General features: G+C 44.5%; 1 protein-coding gene across 7 annotated transcripts in view; it reads right to left on the reverse strand.

The window, feature by feature from the left end:
- rapgef4a (Rap guanine nucleotide exchange factor 4a) overlaps positions 1–16,377 on the reverse strand; it is a 271,696-nt gene that overhangs the window by 98,325 nt on the left and 156,994 nt on the right. For all 7 annotated transcript variants that reach the window (XM_073047209.1, XM_073047211.1, XM_073047210.1 and 4 more), the window contains one exon: positions 7,148–7,206. In XM_073047209.1, coding sequence (XP_072903310.1) covers positions 7,148–7,206 — 59 coding nt within the window. The remainder of the gene's footprint in view (positions 1–7,147; positions 7,207–16,377) is intronic.

The following is a 16,377-nucleotide window of genomic DNA, read 5'->3' on the forward strand; positions in this document are numbered from 1 at the left end:
GTTTCCAGTGATACCACCAAGTATGGTAGGAGAGAGAACTGGCACAGATGGCCACAGGGTGGGGCTGTGAAGCAGAAGCACTACCTGCTTTGCCACGGTGCTGCCCTAAGTTTCACTCTCTAAAGAATAAAGATGAAATGTCCTCATTGTCTGTTAGTCCCATAACTTCCTGAATTAACTCAGTCCACAGTAAATTAGGCACTAGGTCAGCTCAGTTTCAGAAAATAAAATAACTAGGTTCCTTTATACGCTTTGCTAATTGTTCACTGTCTACAGCCCTGAGGTTTCAGATAGCACACTTCTATCCCTGCAAAATGGTAGGTTATGGAATGGAAGGACATAAATCGGCATGTACCAACAAATATTTCAGTCCTGGCACCAGTATTAATGATCAGATATGGAGTTAAGCTACTTTCAAGCAGTATCTCAAAACAATGGGATTTCAGTACAGCCCCTCTACACTCAAGGAAGCAAACTGCATCCACATAAACTGTAATATATTCCACGTGCCCCTCTTGGCTATGGAGAGTACGGCTAATAGAAATGCACAGAATACTAATGGCACCAAGGATGTGCAATGAATATTTTAATGTTATTATACCATAGTACATACTGAGCATACAAGGACCAGTAGCAGATGAAATGAAACAAAAGGTTTCCCTAGAGTCTGATCTTTTTCAAAATCGAAATGGGTCTGTGTTACTGTCCGATGAACGAGACACACCCAGCAGCAATTAGTGATGTCTATGGAGCACTGCATCGAGCTTCAGCCCGAATGTCAAAAATTGAGTAATGCCATTTGAATCAAAATATCAAGTTGCAGGTAATGCACTGCCATTATCACTAAACAAAAAATGCAAATGACTCCCAGAAACAAAATTTGTAAGCTAAAAAAATGTTCAGAATAACACCAGACTCTGATTCTGATCTTGCAACTCAGCTTTGACTAAATCATCACAAGGCATTCCTGCAGAAGGATGAACAAGTCTTTTCTTTCGGCTCTGGTTTACTTGCTTGCATGGTTTCTGTTTGTATTTCACATTTTGTACTTGTTTGCAAGTATACATGCACTGTCATGGAAGATCAGTGATGCACCATCAATAACTCTCGGAGACGTGAGGCGAGATATAGGCTTTTATTGGCTGGAAGAAAGAACAAGCAGCAATTGACCACCGCACTACATCCTGGAGACTGAGACTGGGGCTGTGTCTCCAATCGCCTTTATACCGGGGTCCGTGGGAGGAGCCACAATCAGTGGGAGGGGCCACAGGAGCAGTCAGCGGGGGGAGGCATGTCCAGACAGGTATATGTAGTTCACCACAATCAGCAATAAATGCAGTCATCTATTTTGGCTTGCTTGAATAACAAACATCTTTCTTGTGATCGCAAGACCCTCTTAGACATTGTTAAGGTAGAATTCTGCAAGTCTAGTTCACTGGTTCATTGAAAAGACTGACAATGGGGGGGGGGGGTGTTGCACTGCCTTGGTTGTGGCTCAGACTAGGCCCTCATGACCTGGGACCGCCTGTTGATGCCACCCAGGGAAGGAGATGTCAGAGGAGAATGGGGGAGAGCAGAATGCCTCTGTGGCAAGCTGAAATCTGTATTGGGTTGGGGGTTCCATCGGTGCTGTCCTCCGATGTTCGCTCGATGCTGCTCTCTGGTGTTCACTCTGTGCTGTTACCAGCATTCGCTCAGTGGAAGAGCGAGCTGTACCAGGACAACAACCCACGCCACTCGGGGCCTTGTGCTAGAATTTTTTTTTGTGACTGTGTGCTTTCCTACTATCATAACCATAAATGCCATGTGCTTTGTGCTGTTAGTAATATGCTTTGCACCTTGGCCCTAGAGAAACACTGTTTCACTTAGCTATGTTCCTGTACGGTTGCTGCCTGTTACGCAGCTGGCACTTAGGGTAGCGATAAAGGTCCTCCATCTCTGTCAATCCTCGGCCATCTTCTCTGTTGTGTCCCAGGTGTGGTTCAGAGTCATCATTTCTGCGTCTATAGTACAGTGCCAAGTTGTATATTCATGTATAGTTGAATGATAATTAAACTTGAACTCTTGATTATTTGTCTTACTTTTACCTGCAAATTGGCCAGAGTGTTAGATAATATTTGAAAGAATAATTGAAGTAAAGGCAAAGGAGGCTATCAGCTGAAAAGAAAGAAATGGGGCCAGTCTTTAACACCCAAATTTTCTTTCATTTTGATTCTTTTCAAAACTTTTACCGATCTTTTTCTCAAACTAATGAAAGATGCATTTTTAAAAAAAGAGGAAACAATAACAAACAAGAGAAAATCTGCAGATGCTGGAAATCTGAGCAACACACACAAAATGCTGGAGGAACTCAGCAGGCCAGGTTGCATCTCTGGAAAAGAGTACAGTCGATGTTTCAGGCCGAAACCCTCCAGCAGGACTGGAGAAAGAAAGCTGGGGAATAGATTTAGAAGGTGGGGGATGGGGAGAGAGAAACACAAGGAGATTATGATGACATTTGGGGATTAAGAAATACTCCCAGAATGCATGGTGCCAAAAGGAGCAAGTTGATGTTTTGGATTGAGACCCTGCCACAGTACAGAGTGGCAACAGGAGAGGAACCAATACACAACACACGGACATCCTTCTTCACCTCTGCCCTTGATGACAGAGTCCGCAAACCTACTTCCTGCATGTCTGTTCTGACAACCCCACCCTCAGCCCCAGCTCCTCCTCTCCCCAGGCAGAATGGAGTTAGAGTTCCTTTGGTGCTCAATTTTCATCCCAACCCGCCTGTACATCCCACACCTCTTTGGCTGCCGTTTCCGCTAGCACCAAGACAATCCAACCACCAGTTACACCGCCCCTCTCCCCAGTTGCATGTTACTTTAATGTTCCTTCATCTTTGGTTTTCTTCGTTGCTAAAGAGTGGCCAAAGGCAAATTCGAAGAATAACTGCCCGTCTTGTTTTCTGCATTACAAGACAAATAGCTGATGGTGACAGACTACACATACAGGATGAACCTGCCTCCGATGGCAACAAATTGCATTCCATGATCCACCAATCCGACTGCAGAACACTCGATTGTGGCAGGCAGCACCTGGTAATTGGTCAAAGGTTCAGAGCTTTCCAGGGTAAGGAGAGGGTGAATGAAAGGGCAGGGTTGCCTATTGAACTGTGAATGCTGAGAAGCAAACTAAGTGAGGGTGTGGAGATGCTGTCGGTGAGAGATCAGGGCAGATGCTGAAGCAGTGGATACTGACAGGGTTTGAAGGGGATGTGTGCACAAAGCAGCCACCTCCTTTAACCAAACCTCCTGCACACTCACAAGTGTTGAGCGAGAGGACTGGACTGAAGCAGGTCAGTGCAAAAAGGAGAACAGGAGTGTAGTGATGGATGCTGAAAGGGAGAAGTGAATGAAGTGGATAGCTGCTATATAAAGACATAAGGTTGACTGAAGATTGGTTAGACATGACCTACTGTGCATGGAACCATGCTGACTATCCTTTATTGAAATTTTGAATAGGACTTCATTCCTTGGATCATAGAAGATTAAGGGGAGATTTCATAAAGGCATAAAAACTTATGAGGGGTAGAGATAGAGTAAATGCAAGCAGGCTTTTTCCACTAGGTTGGGTAGGACTACAACTGGAGGTCATGAGTTAAGGGTGAAAGACAAAAAGTTCAAGAGGAATTTGAGGGGGAGTTTCTTCATTCAGAGGGTCATGAGATTGTGGACTAAGCTGCCAGCAGAAGTGGTGCACAAACCCGATTTCAATGTTTAAGGGAAGTTTGGATAGGTACATGGTTGGGAGGGGTATGGAGGGCGATGGTCCGGGTGCAGGTTGATGGGAGTAAGCAGTGTCAATGGACCAGCATAGATGACATGGGTCGAAGGGCCTGTTTCTGTGTTGTATTTTTCTGTGACTCTACTGATCCTTGTGGAACACCACTAATCACATACTCCAGCTAGATTAAATCCCTTCTACCACTACACTCTATTTTCTATGGGCAAGCTAGTTCTGAATCCATACGGTCAACTCACCATTAGTGCCATTCATCTTTATCTTTTGGATGAGCTGTCCACGAAGAACCTTGTCAAATGCCTTACTAAACTCCATGTAGACAACATCTACAGCTCTGCCTTCATCAATCACCCTCATCACCTTGTCAAAAAACTCCATCAAGATAGTAAGACATGATTTCCCTGTACAAAGCCATGCTAGCTCATCCTAGTTAGGCCATGCTTTTCGAAATGCCCATAAACCCTATCCTAAGAATTCTCGCCAGTAACTTCCCTACCATTGATGTGCGACTCACCAGCCTATGGTTTCCAGGATTATCCCTGGTTCCCTTCTTGATGTAGAAGCATTAAAACAGCATTGATGGGTATAACCCCAAACTGCAACCTTCTGATCCCCAAAACCACTAGCCGCCTTGGGCTGGTCCAAGTAGTATTTTGTGAATAGTGATTAAAAACTGGAAAATGTCTAATTCTCATTAACCAGTACAGATGTCTCTGGGTCACAGCTGTTTAAGTCATGGAAATTCGTCCTTACAGAATTCACAAATCACCAAAAACTTGACATAAAATTTGGTCTCACAGAAATTATGTGTGAAGATATGTATACATGTTCTGGAGTATTAGAAGATGAATCAGCTGACATAAGTTGTGAAATTTGTTGTTTGTGGCAGCAGAACATTACATAATAGAAAAACTCTAAATTACAGTAAGATATTGGATATATATAAAAATAAAATAAAATAAGCAGTACAAAAAGAGAGGAAAATAGTGAGGCAGTGCTCATGGTTTCATTGTCCATTCAGAAATCAGATGGTGGAGGGGAAGAAGCTGATCCTGAAACATAGACTGTGTGTCTTCAAACTCTTATACCTCCTTCATGATGGTAGCAATGAGAAGAGGGCATGTCCTGGGTGATGGGGGTCCTTAATGATGGATGCCACCATTTGAGGCATTGCTCCTTGAAGATGTCCTGAATGCTTGGGAGGATATTGGCTCGTAATGAAAATGGCTGAACTGCAGCTTTTTCTGATCCAGTGAAGTGGCCCCTCCACACCATACAATGGTACAACCAATTAGAATGCTCTCCATGTCCATCCACAGAAATTTGCATGACATACCAAGTCTCCACAAACTTCTAATGAAACACAACTAATGATAATTGCATCAATATGTTGGGCTCGGAGTAGATCTTCAGAGATGTTGACACCCAACAACTTGAAACTTTCCACTGCTGATCTCTTGATGAGGACTGGTGTGTGTACCCTCGATTTCCTCTTCCAGACATTGAGTGTAAGATTGACACCACTCCACCAGCTGATCTATCACACTCCTGTATGCCTCCTTGTCAGCATCTGAAATTCTGCCAACAATAGTTGTGTCACTGGCAAATTTATAGATGACATTGGAGTTGTGCCTAGCCACACAGTTGTGGGTGTGGAGAGTGTGGAGCAGGGAGCTAAGGAGCCTTGAAGTGCGGTGTTGATTGTCCGCAAGGAGAAGTTATTTCCGATCTGCACTGACAATGGTCTCCCAGTGAGGAAGTCAAGGATCCAATTGCAGAGGGAGGTACAGAGGCCCAGGATTTGGAGCTTTTTGATTAGAACTGGGCATACCGTTTTGTTTAACACTGAGCTGCAATCAGTGAACAGCAGACTGTCCAGGCAATCCAAGGCTGAGTGGAGGGCCAGTGAGATTGCATCCACCATAGACCTTTTGTGGAAATTGGAAAATTGCAGTGGGTCCAGGTGTTTAGGCAGGATGCACAATGCCTCATGGGTCATTGAGGCAAACTCATCCCGCTCCTCTTGGGCACTAGTGAGATTGTCACCCTTTTGAAGCAGGTGGGAACCTCTGACTACAGCAATGAGATATTGAAAGTGTGTTTGAACCATTCCGCCAGTTGGGTAGCACACGCTTTCAGAGCCCTACCAGGAACTCCATAGGGCCTGACACCTTGTGAGGGTTCACCCTCTTGAAATATGTTCACAGGCTTCTGAACAGCTGCCACGAACGTGATGAAAGTGTTACGCTCTGTAAAAGGTGTTCACTACAGTGTCCTTTAGCCATGCTCATAATAACAGCCATTGTTTCATCTAGACCAATAAATATTCGTTTCCTCAACAGTTCCCTGTTCTGACACTATGAGAGAATTTTGATGATGCATTCTTTCCACCCGTAGGGAACAACCAGCCATATGCCTTTTGATGTTCATGAGGCCTAGAGCCTCAGTACATGCACATTAAGCACACAGAAGTGTGAAATACTTAGGGACAAGATGGCACTGCATGTGACCTGCAGCTCTGCCCCTGGACTCATTATTGATTTCAATACGGGCAATGGAGGAGAAGGGTCAAAACTTTTCTTATCCAGTCCCTCAACTTTACACCAGGAGATTGAAAGAATAAGAACTCCCTCTATTGAATATGTGATCTCTACTGCTGTACCTCCCCAGGGTGGGCTCCGATCCTGTGGCTCTTTCACAGGGTGAAACTTGGCCTCTCATACTGGAACCCAAAGCCACAGTCGTCTCCTCCATCTCCAAACCCAGCAACAACCCCAAGCTCACCCCTCACCCGTTGTCATGGTTTATGGCATCTTGATGCTGCCAAAAGCATCTTTTACCATTGCAAACGCTAATGATCAGAGACTCTTTTCAAAAGCACAGAAATGGTCTACCATAAAAAGGTCAAAAGCTGATAAATAAATTTAGTTATAAGTGTTTACTTTTAACAAAATTAACAATGAAATTTAAAAAAAATCACGTTCTTCTTATTACTGAAGGCCAAATGAATGGAGCAGCTGCTTCTGCACAAGCCATGGACGGCAGGAAACTGAAGAACTGGATATCATGCATCAGGGCCCTCAGTACAATTCAAAGCACACAGTGGGAGGTCAGATGCAGCAGATCCATCCTTGGTGCATCCAAAGATTCCACACGGCAGAACACCAATGTAGAATCTGACAGCAAGTTGCAGAGCTGATAGCCTGCCATCTCCTTCGCTGCTGCTGCGGTATGTAATGACAAATTTTGTCAATCCACTATTTCTGAAACCGACATTTAGAACAGTCGTGGAAATATACAGTACAGCATATAGAGAGAGTAACAGGGTTTCACATCGATCAGTACAGATGCCATCTGTTACCTTGTTTCTTGAACTAGAATGCAACAGGTTGCTGCTTATGCCATCCTTCTCAGGAACCCCTAAAATATCAAAAAAGTGTAAATTATTAAAATTGAGTATTTCAAATTTAATTTTATTTCAGATTACTTAACACAGTGCATTGTTTCTTGAAATATTCAAATATTTAGTTCTCACTTTATTCTAAATTTAATACTGTAAGATACAGCAATGGGGCTAGGGATACACCACAGCAGCAATACTTCAGCTCTACAGCCATGTTCAGAATTGGAAACTTGTTGGAGAGAAGTTTACATGAGGTTCAACAAGGAGGTGTGGTTACACTGCAAAACTGCTGATGAGAAGCTGAAGAATAACAGTGAAAGCACAAGAGACGGCACAGGTTGGAATCAGGAGAGAAAGGGAAACAAACTTCTCTTCAATCATTTGAAACATCTGTCAAAACTCTATTCCTTACAGTTTAGCGATACTCTAACCACTTTGCACTAAAATGGATTTTGTTTTTTTAAAATTCTAAACTGCTTTGTAAAATAAGAATAAATAATAATAAAACTTTGAATTACAAAAAAAAATTCTAATTGTGTTTTCTTGTTTTAAATCTATGTTGAATTTACATATTTTTGTGTGAATGCTCCTTATATGATGCTAGGTACCTGCACTGCAGGTAGGTTTTTCATTGAACTTGTGCATGCAAACCCTCCTGTATTTTTGCAGTGAGAGCAGAAGAAAGCAAAATGGCATAGTTGGAATTCATCCTCAAAGATTTATTGAAAGCAGTGGGTGTGGTGGCATCATTACCCATATTGCATCATTATTTACGCTTACACTTTATTTCTGGGACGTGAGAGGAAATCAGAGCTCTGAAGTCACAGGGAGAACTTGTAAACTCCACCCAGGACTAAAGTTCAAACCAGTGCTGGAGCCGTGTGACAGTAATACTCCCTGCTGACCCACTGCGTTAGCATTTCAGGTTCATCACCCTTCAGCAGAAGCCCAGTATATAAAACAAGTTTAACACACAGTGAAAGGGGAAGAATGAAAAAGGGGGGCAAAATGAAAGGTCAGTCATAGGGATGGCAGGAGAGACCAAATGGCAGAAGGATGAATTTTTTTTTAAAACTTTTTTTTATTGTTTTCAAATAGTTACAGAATAAATGTGTATGAAAAAAAAATGTGTTACCCAGCCCCCCTCCCCTTAACCCCTCCCCCCTAACATCCCTATTAAAAAAATAAGAAAGAAAAAAGGATGAACTGTTAACTTGGTTTATCGTTGTCACGTGTACTGAGGAACAGCGGGAAAACATGTCTTGCATTCTCTTCATATAGATCAATTCATTACAACAGTGTACTGAGATCATACAGGGTAAACCAATAGCAGTGTAGAATTAATAACAATTGCAGAGAAAGTGCGGTGTAAATAGACAATAAGGCGCAAGGTCATACTGAGGTTGATCATGAGCTCAAGAATCCTTCTTATCACACAGGGAAACCATTCACTAGTCTTGTAGCAGGGAGCTAGATCGTGCCCTTCAGCTGTGGAATGTGCTTTCAAGCCTCTGTAATTTCTGCCCCATGGGAGGGAGGAGAATAGAGAATATCTGGGAATGGGTGGGGATCTTTGATTATGCTGGCTGCTTTCTTGTGGTAGCAAGCACGGTCCAAGGAAGGGAGCTGGTTTCTGTGATGGGCTGTGCTGTGTCCACAACTCTCCGCAGTTTCTTGAGGCCGTGGGGAGGGTAGTTGTCATACCTTGACGCATCAGATTGGATGCTTTCTAGGGTGCACTGATATACAGAGTAACTATTGAGAGGCCAATCTGGAGGACGGGACGCACAGAATAATTTTCAACATTCAGGCTTTGATTTCCCCTTTTGGATGGAGACTGAATAGGAATTAGGAACACTCAATCCCTCACATCTGTTCTGATATTGATTGAGATTATGGGAGATCTGAATGCAACCTCAAATCTGCATTTCCAGCTGCCCATCTAGTTCTTCCAGCAATGTGTTTCTTTTCGCCCACAATAACCTGCCACTCCTTTGCTCATTGAGAATTATCTACCCGTCTTAAAAATATTCAAAGATTCTTCTTTTACTTCGCTTTGAAGAAAAAAATTCTGAAGCCTCATGACCCTCTGGCTGAGAGAAAAACTTCATGGCTGTTTTAAATGAGCAACCACATTTATTTCAATGACCCCCGATTAGATTTTGCTCTTCCCTTCTAAACGCCAGTGCAGCTACCTATCAGAAAACAATTCACTGAATCTAGTAAACTTTCTTTGACTTTGTCAGCATCCTTTCTTGCTTAAGCAATGACCAATGCAGTGCAAAGTACTTCAGCTGTGGTCCCACCACTGCAGTATCAACTCACAGATTGCTTCCCACTGTTGTTTTCAATCTCCTGTTCAATAAACAACCACAAACACAAGAGGTTCTGCAGATGCTGGAAAATCAGAACCACACACACAAAAGATTCAAAGTTCATTTATTATCCAAGAGTCTCTTCAGTTCTGGTCACCTCACTACAGGAAGGATGTGGATGCTAAAGAGAGAGTGCAGAGGAGATTTACAAGGAATTTGTCTGGATTGGAGGGCATACCTTATGAGAATAGGTTGAGTGTACTTGGCCTTTTCTCCTTGGAGTGACGGAGGATGAAAGGCGATCTGATAGAGGTGTATAAGATGATCAGAGGCATTGATCATGTGGATAGTCAAAGGCTTTTTCCCAGGGCTTTAGGACCTGGCTACTGAAGGAGTTGGGGCCTAGACCACACTGCCCAGTGACTCATTCCGTGCCCAGATTTCACCACCCAGCTCGAAGCCACTCTCAAGCTCTTCGAATCAGCCTGGCAGCCAGAGTGATCCAACCACGCACCCGGGCCGGTTGTACGGGCACTGGAACACCATCTGCATCAACTCTGCAGCGCACTGTCTCCGCTCATCCCTCGAACTCCCCTCGCCATTGCTTGCCCCTTCACTGCTTGTGGCGACAATTTACCTCAGAAATGTTATTTTTTCTGATGTTTTTAGTCTGACTTCTTAACTCTTTAAACCAGCGGTGAGCTGTCGCACATGTTAGGTAGCGCAATCTTAACCGAAAGTTAAGGGTAAAAAGCTGGATGAAATCAGCAGGTCAGTCAACATCTATGGAAGTGAATAAACAGCCGACATTTCAGACTGAGACTCCAGCTTCAGGACTGGAACAGAAGAGGGAAGATGCCCAAATAAAAAGGTGGGGGCAGGAGAAAGGGAATAAATAATTACATTCACTTTCTTTCCTAATTACGTGTCACTAACCTTTTGCAAATGACACACCTAAATATCCAGATGAATCTGCAGTCTCATCGTTTATTTCATAAACATTTCCCCAATTTTGTCAGTCAAAATAAAAAATGTTACATTTTCTCATTTACCAGATCCTTGCCCTTATCAATTGTCCTATCCATACCCCCTTGTAGTCTTCTTCACAACTTCATCAGCAAATTCAGCAATCACATGCTCAGTCTTTCTCCAAGTAATTTTGATAAATTCTAAAATGCTAAGGACCTGGAGCTAACCTCTAGTTATGTAACACTGTTTAGGCCTGCCAGGCGGGCACCTCCCAGCTAACAGGAGACCTGCCACTCATTTCCAATTCATCATTTACAGCTTATTTAAGCCTAGCTCTCATTCACAGTGCTTGTTCACTCGAACGAGCCAGCTGCTCTCGACCAGTTGCTCCGAGCCTTCATTTACCTTGTTGCCTTGCTGTGTTCTCTCTGGTTTTGTGGCCCCTCGGGGGCATGTTATTTCACAGTTTATTATTCAAGTGGTCCCTCACTGCTAAATCATCTCCGTTGCCCTGCACTTAGGTCAAGCCTCCTCAACACTTCCTGACATTATGGGTGAACCAACAATTGACCCAGCAGAGTTTGCCTGCCTGAAGGAAGTCATCTGTCAGCACATGATCCTGAAACAGCAGGAAACCACTGACCATCCGCTCACCACTCTCGATCAAGTCTGTCCTGTTACAGCAGCCCCACATTACAGTCAACCTATTCCCTTGGTGCCCGGACAGATCCCAAGCCCCACGCTGCAACTCCCTGTCCCAGTGCACCTGACCCTTCAAGCTCCAGCCATCTCTGTATGTTACAGATCTTCATCATTTCTCTAGTCTGGGTGAGCTCTGACTTGGCCCGCCACTAACAGGGACAATGAAATGCCCATTTGCAACCAAGATGACGATTTTGCAGTTGAGGTGCACCACATTGGCAACCATCTGGGAAGTGGAAGGGAGGCAGTGGATCGGATACTTTGCCTGCGTCAAGGATCACGCTCGGGCCTGGATTACACCGTGGAGTTCAAGACCCTCACGGTGTTGCAGCACCATAGTCCAACGCACTCTCTCTGTCATCCTGCACAGTATGACAGTTCCACGCATACGGGAGGTCTGGTGGATTCCAGAGCAGCAGGAACTTTCTGGACTGGACCAGGCTTCAATTCCTGCCACTGCCTGTAAGGAGTTTGTGCGTTCTCCCCGTGACCACGTGGGTCTCTTCCTGATGCTCAGTTTTCCTCCCACAGTCTAAAGATGTTTCTGTTAGTAGGTTAATTGATCATTATAAATTGTCCTGTGATTGGGCTAGGATTAAATCAGGGGATTGCTAGTCAGTGCAGCTGAATGGGGCTATTTTGCACTGTATCTCAATAAATAAATTTCTGTGTGAAGCTTGGACTCCCTAGTGACACTACAGTCGGCCGTCCTTATCCGTGAGGGTTTGGTTCTGGGACCTCCCGTGGATACCAAAAACTGCGGATGCTTGAGTCCCTTATATAAAATGGCGTAGTATTTGCATATAACCTACGCACATCCTCCTGTATACTTTAAATCATCTCTAGATTACTTATAATACCTAATACAGTGTAAGTGCTATGTAAATAGTTGTTATACTGTCTTCTTTAGAGAATAATGACAAGAAAAAAAACTGTACATGTTCCTCTCGCTCGCAACACAAGCAGCAAACGAATGAGAAGCGAGGCGAACAATGATCAAACGAATAAAACTTGTAACACCTGTACAGTAGTTGTTACACTGTCTTGTTTAGGGAATAAGGACACTTTGGATAGATAGATAGATACTTTATTCATCCCCATGGGGAAATTCAACTTTTTTTCCAATGTCCCATACACTTGTTGTAGCAAAACTAATTACATACAATACTTAACTCAGTAAAAAAAATATGATATGCATCTAAATCACTATCTCAAAAAGCATTAATAATAGCTTTTAAAAAGTTCTTAAGTCCTGGCGGTAGAATTGTAAAGCCTAATGGCATTGGGGAGTATTGACCTCTTCATCCTGTCTGAGGAGCATTGCATCGATAGTAACCTGTTGCTGAAACTGCTTCTCTGTCTCTGGATGGTGCTATGTAGAGGATGTTCAGAGTTATCCATAATTGACCGTAGCCTACTCAGCGCCCTTCGCTCAGCTACCGATATAAACCCTCCAGTACTTTGCCCACGACAGAGCCCGCCTTCCTTACCAGCTTATTAAGACGTGAGGCGTCCCTCTTCTTAATGCTTCCTCCCCAACACGCCACCACAAAGAAGAGGGCGCTCTCCACAACTGACCTATAGAACATCTTCAGCATCTCACTACAGACATTGAATGACGCCAACCTTCTTAGGAAGTACAGTCGACTCTGTGCCTTCCTGCACAAGGCATCTGTGTTGGCAGTCCAGTCTAGCTTCTCGTCTAACTGTACTCCCAGATACTTGTAGGTCTTAACCTGCTCCACACATTCTCCATTAATGATCACTGGCTCCATATGAGGCCTAGATCTCCTAAAGTCCACCACCATCTCCTTGGTCTTGGTGATATTGAGACGCAGGTAGTTTGAGTTGCACCATATCACAAAGTCCTGTATCAGTTTCCTATACTCCTCCTCCTGTCCAATAATACTAAAGTCAGGAACTGTGGAGGTTGAGGGCTGAGGATCTTCAAGCATTGAACGTCGAGACTTCAGAATTGCAGATGCTTTAGTCAGAACGTTGTTATAGGAAGCTGTCTCTGCTTTTTCTTTGCATCATCAAACAAATCTTGCAGTGGTTGCAGGCATGTTGTTACCCCTCGGGTGACACGGAGGCTTTGTTCCATCGAAGGATCGCAGTCAAGGATCATATGCCGTTGTCGGGGCAGCACTAACATTTCCATGAATTTCAGCTCCTTTCTGCTTTATTGTGTGAATGCTGCATTCGTTCTTACTGACCTTACGGCTCGCTTCAGAATGTGACATGCCACTTTTCAAAAGGTCTAATATTTCTACTTTCTTGGCAAGAGATATCACTTTACACTCCCTCTTAGCCTTTGAGAAATTGCTTTGACCACCCTATTGTTTTTTAGGAGCCATTTTTTCCACAGGAACAAAGTAATGAACGAACGAGATGCGAGGCGAATAATGCTCGAACAACAAGTGCTGGAAGAGCACTTCCGGGTTTTCTCGATTCGCAGTTGGTTGAATTTGCGCATGCGGAATCCGCGGATAAGGAGGGCTGACTGTATTTCTCACTACAATGCACGCACAACCTGACGCACATCTGCCAGGGAGGATAAGAGGAAGACGGTGTTCATAACATCCACTGGCCACCACAAATACTTGGCGATGCCTTTTGTATTTGTTTGTTATTTAGAGATACAGCGTGGAATAGGCCCTTCTGTCCCTCGGAGCCAGACCACCCAGCAACCTCCGGTTTAACCCTAGCCTAATCACGGAACTATTTACAATCACCGTTAGCCTACTATGTGGTACGTCTTTGGACTGTGGGAGGAAACCGGAGGACCTGGAGAAAACCCACACATTCCACAGGGAGATCGGGCAAATTCCTCACAGGTGATGTCGGTACTCGTCATCAAGTGGGCCTTGGAGGAATGGAGACATTGGCTGATGGGAAACACTGAGCCCTTCCTGGTCTGGACTGACCACTAGAACCTCACCGACTCAACCCACGTCAGACTCACTGGGCCATCTTCTTCACGCAACTCCATTTCATCTCCTACTGACTCAGCTCCAAGAACACTAAGGTGGACACCCTGTCACTAAGGTTCGACCCAGCTGAAACGGAGATCGACCCTCCGCCCATCATTTCAACCTTGAACTGATCACCTGGGACCTTGAAAACCAGATCTGCCAGGCCCTACAGGTGACACAGCTGACAACTGCTTGCACAGGTGAGCAGCCGTGCGCTCTGAGGTACTCTAGTAGGCCCATTCCTCTCACCTCTCCGGCCATCCAGGCAGACGACAGAGTCTGGGTTTTCTGCGATGCTGGTTCTGACATGATCACAAATGTACATCAGTTTGTGGCTGCCTGCCTTCAATATACCCAGTCCAATTCCTCCAACCTGTGCCCCCCTGGGCTTCTGCCGCCCCTGCCATCGCATGGTGCCACATCCACAAGGATTTCATCAAAGTTTTCAGTTCCAAGTACATTTATTATCAAAGGATGTATAAATTATGCAACCTTGAGATCTGATCACAGGCAGCCACAAAACAAGAAACCAGAAAGAACCCATTAAAAACAGGCCGAACAACACTGATGTGCAGAGAGAGAGAAAGCACACACACACACACACACACACACACACACATTGTGCAAACAATGAAAACAAGCATTCAGAACAGAAGTGAGCCCATGGAACAAGTCACCTTGGAGCTCAGAGTGAGGGCTGCCTCACAGCCTCAGCGCCGGGAGAGCAGAGTAGAACCAGTTCAACCCTCACCTCTGGCACCGACACCCTGCCTTTACAGTCCATTTGCTCCGGCATTTAAATTGTTCAAGCATCGGGTCACTCCCCACACTAGGATCCAGGCCCTGGTCCTTTCGATACGCTCTGGGCCTGACCCCACTGCCATGAACCCGACCTTTCTAAATCAGCCCAGTGCTTCGAACGATCAGGGCTCACTCGCGGTTCAGGTGGACAGGTTCTGAAACTCCTCCTGTCCGATGTTCTATGTTTCAACCTCGTTCCGACTCCATCTCACACTCGCAAGCCTCGACCCTCAGGTCAGCCTCGCCTCTTCATTGTTTGCGGTGATGGTTTACCACAACTTTCCACAGAAAGTGTTAATAATAAAGTATTGGGTTTTATTTCTTGCTTTATGATCCACCAGTAAGCCGTCGCCCATCTTCAGCAGCGCCACCTTAAACTAGCATCATGGGTTTGCCACCTTCTGTTGGGGCGACAGTGATCATGACAGCGGTGGACGGTTCTCTAAGGTGGCTCACTTCATTCCTCCCCCCAAACTTCTGTCAGCCACTGAGATGGCTGACCTAGTTCTCCAACATGTGATTTGCCTCCACATCTTCCCACGGAACGTTGTGTGCTACTGGGCCTACAACTCGTCTCCAGCTTCTGACAATCCTTCTGCTCCTGCCTTCGCACCTCAGTGAGTCTGCCACTTGTCTATCATCTGCAGACCAACGGTCAGTTAGAAAAAGCCAATCAGCAAGTGCAGGCGTTTCTGTAATGCTTTGCTGCCTCTAACCCTTCCACATTTTAAGGAGTTTGGACATAGGTAAAAGGGGGATGTCACGGATAAGTTTTACACACAGAGAACGGTGGGTGCGTGGAATGCACTGCCAGTGACAGTGGTAGTGTCTTTTAAGAGACTCTTAGATAGGTCCATGGAGCTTAGAAAAATAGAGAGCTATGTGGTAGGGAAATTCTAGAGTAGGTTGTATCTTCGGCGCAGTATTGTGGGCCGAAGGGCGCTCATTTACAATTCTTGTTCACTCATATGAACAAGCCAGCCTCAGCCAGATGCTCCAAGCCTTCAGCTACACAAGATTTAAGACTTCAGTTACCTTGTTGCCTTGTTGCGTTAAGTATTCATTCTCTTGTGTTTTGTGGCCCTTCCTGAATTTACAGTTTATTATTAAAATTATTGCTCAGCGCCAAATTGTCTTCACTGCTCTGCATTTGGGTCAAGCCTCAACATTTCCTGACAGACACAATACTTTGTCTTTTTAACTAGAATACTGTAGCACTCCTGTGTACCTTCTCTATGCTAGCCAATCTTCTCTCCACATTGACATGTAATTTCCTGTACTTTGCAAAACAATGAGAAATGTGGTTGACACTTAATCCCCTCCTCAATTCAAGTACAAATAGGGATGAAAAATAAATGTATGCATTGTGCATGGTGCCAATATCTTGTGACCGAAAAACTTAAAAAAAGCTCTAACCAAGATCTTA

This window comes from Hemitrygon akajei, chromosome 5 (genome assembly GCF_048418815.1).
Source record: "Hemitrygon akajei chromosome 5, sHemAka1.3, whole genome shotgun sequence".
Classification (NCBI taxonomy): domain Eukaryota; kingdom Metazoa; phylum Chordata; class Chondrichthyes; order Myliobatiformes; family Dasyatidae; genus Hemitrygon; species Hemitrygon akajei.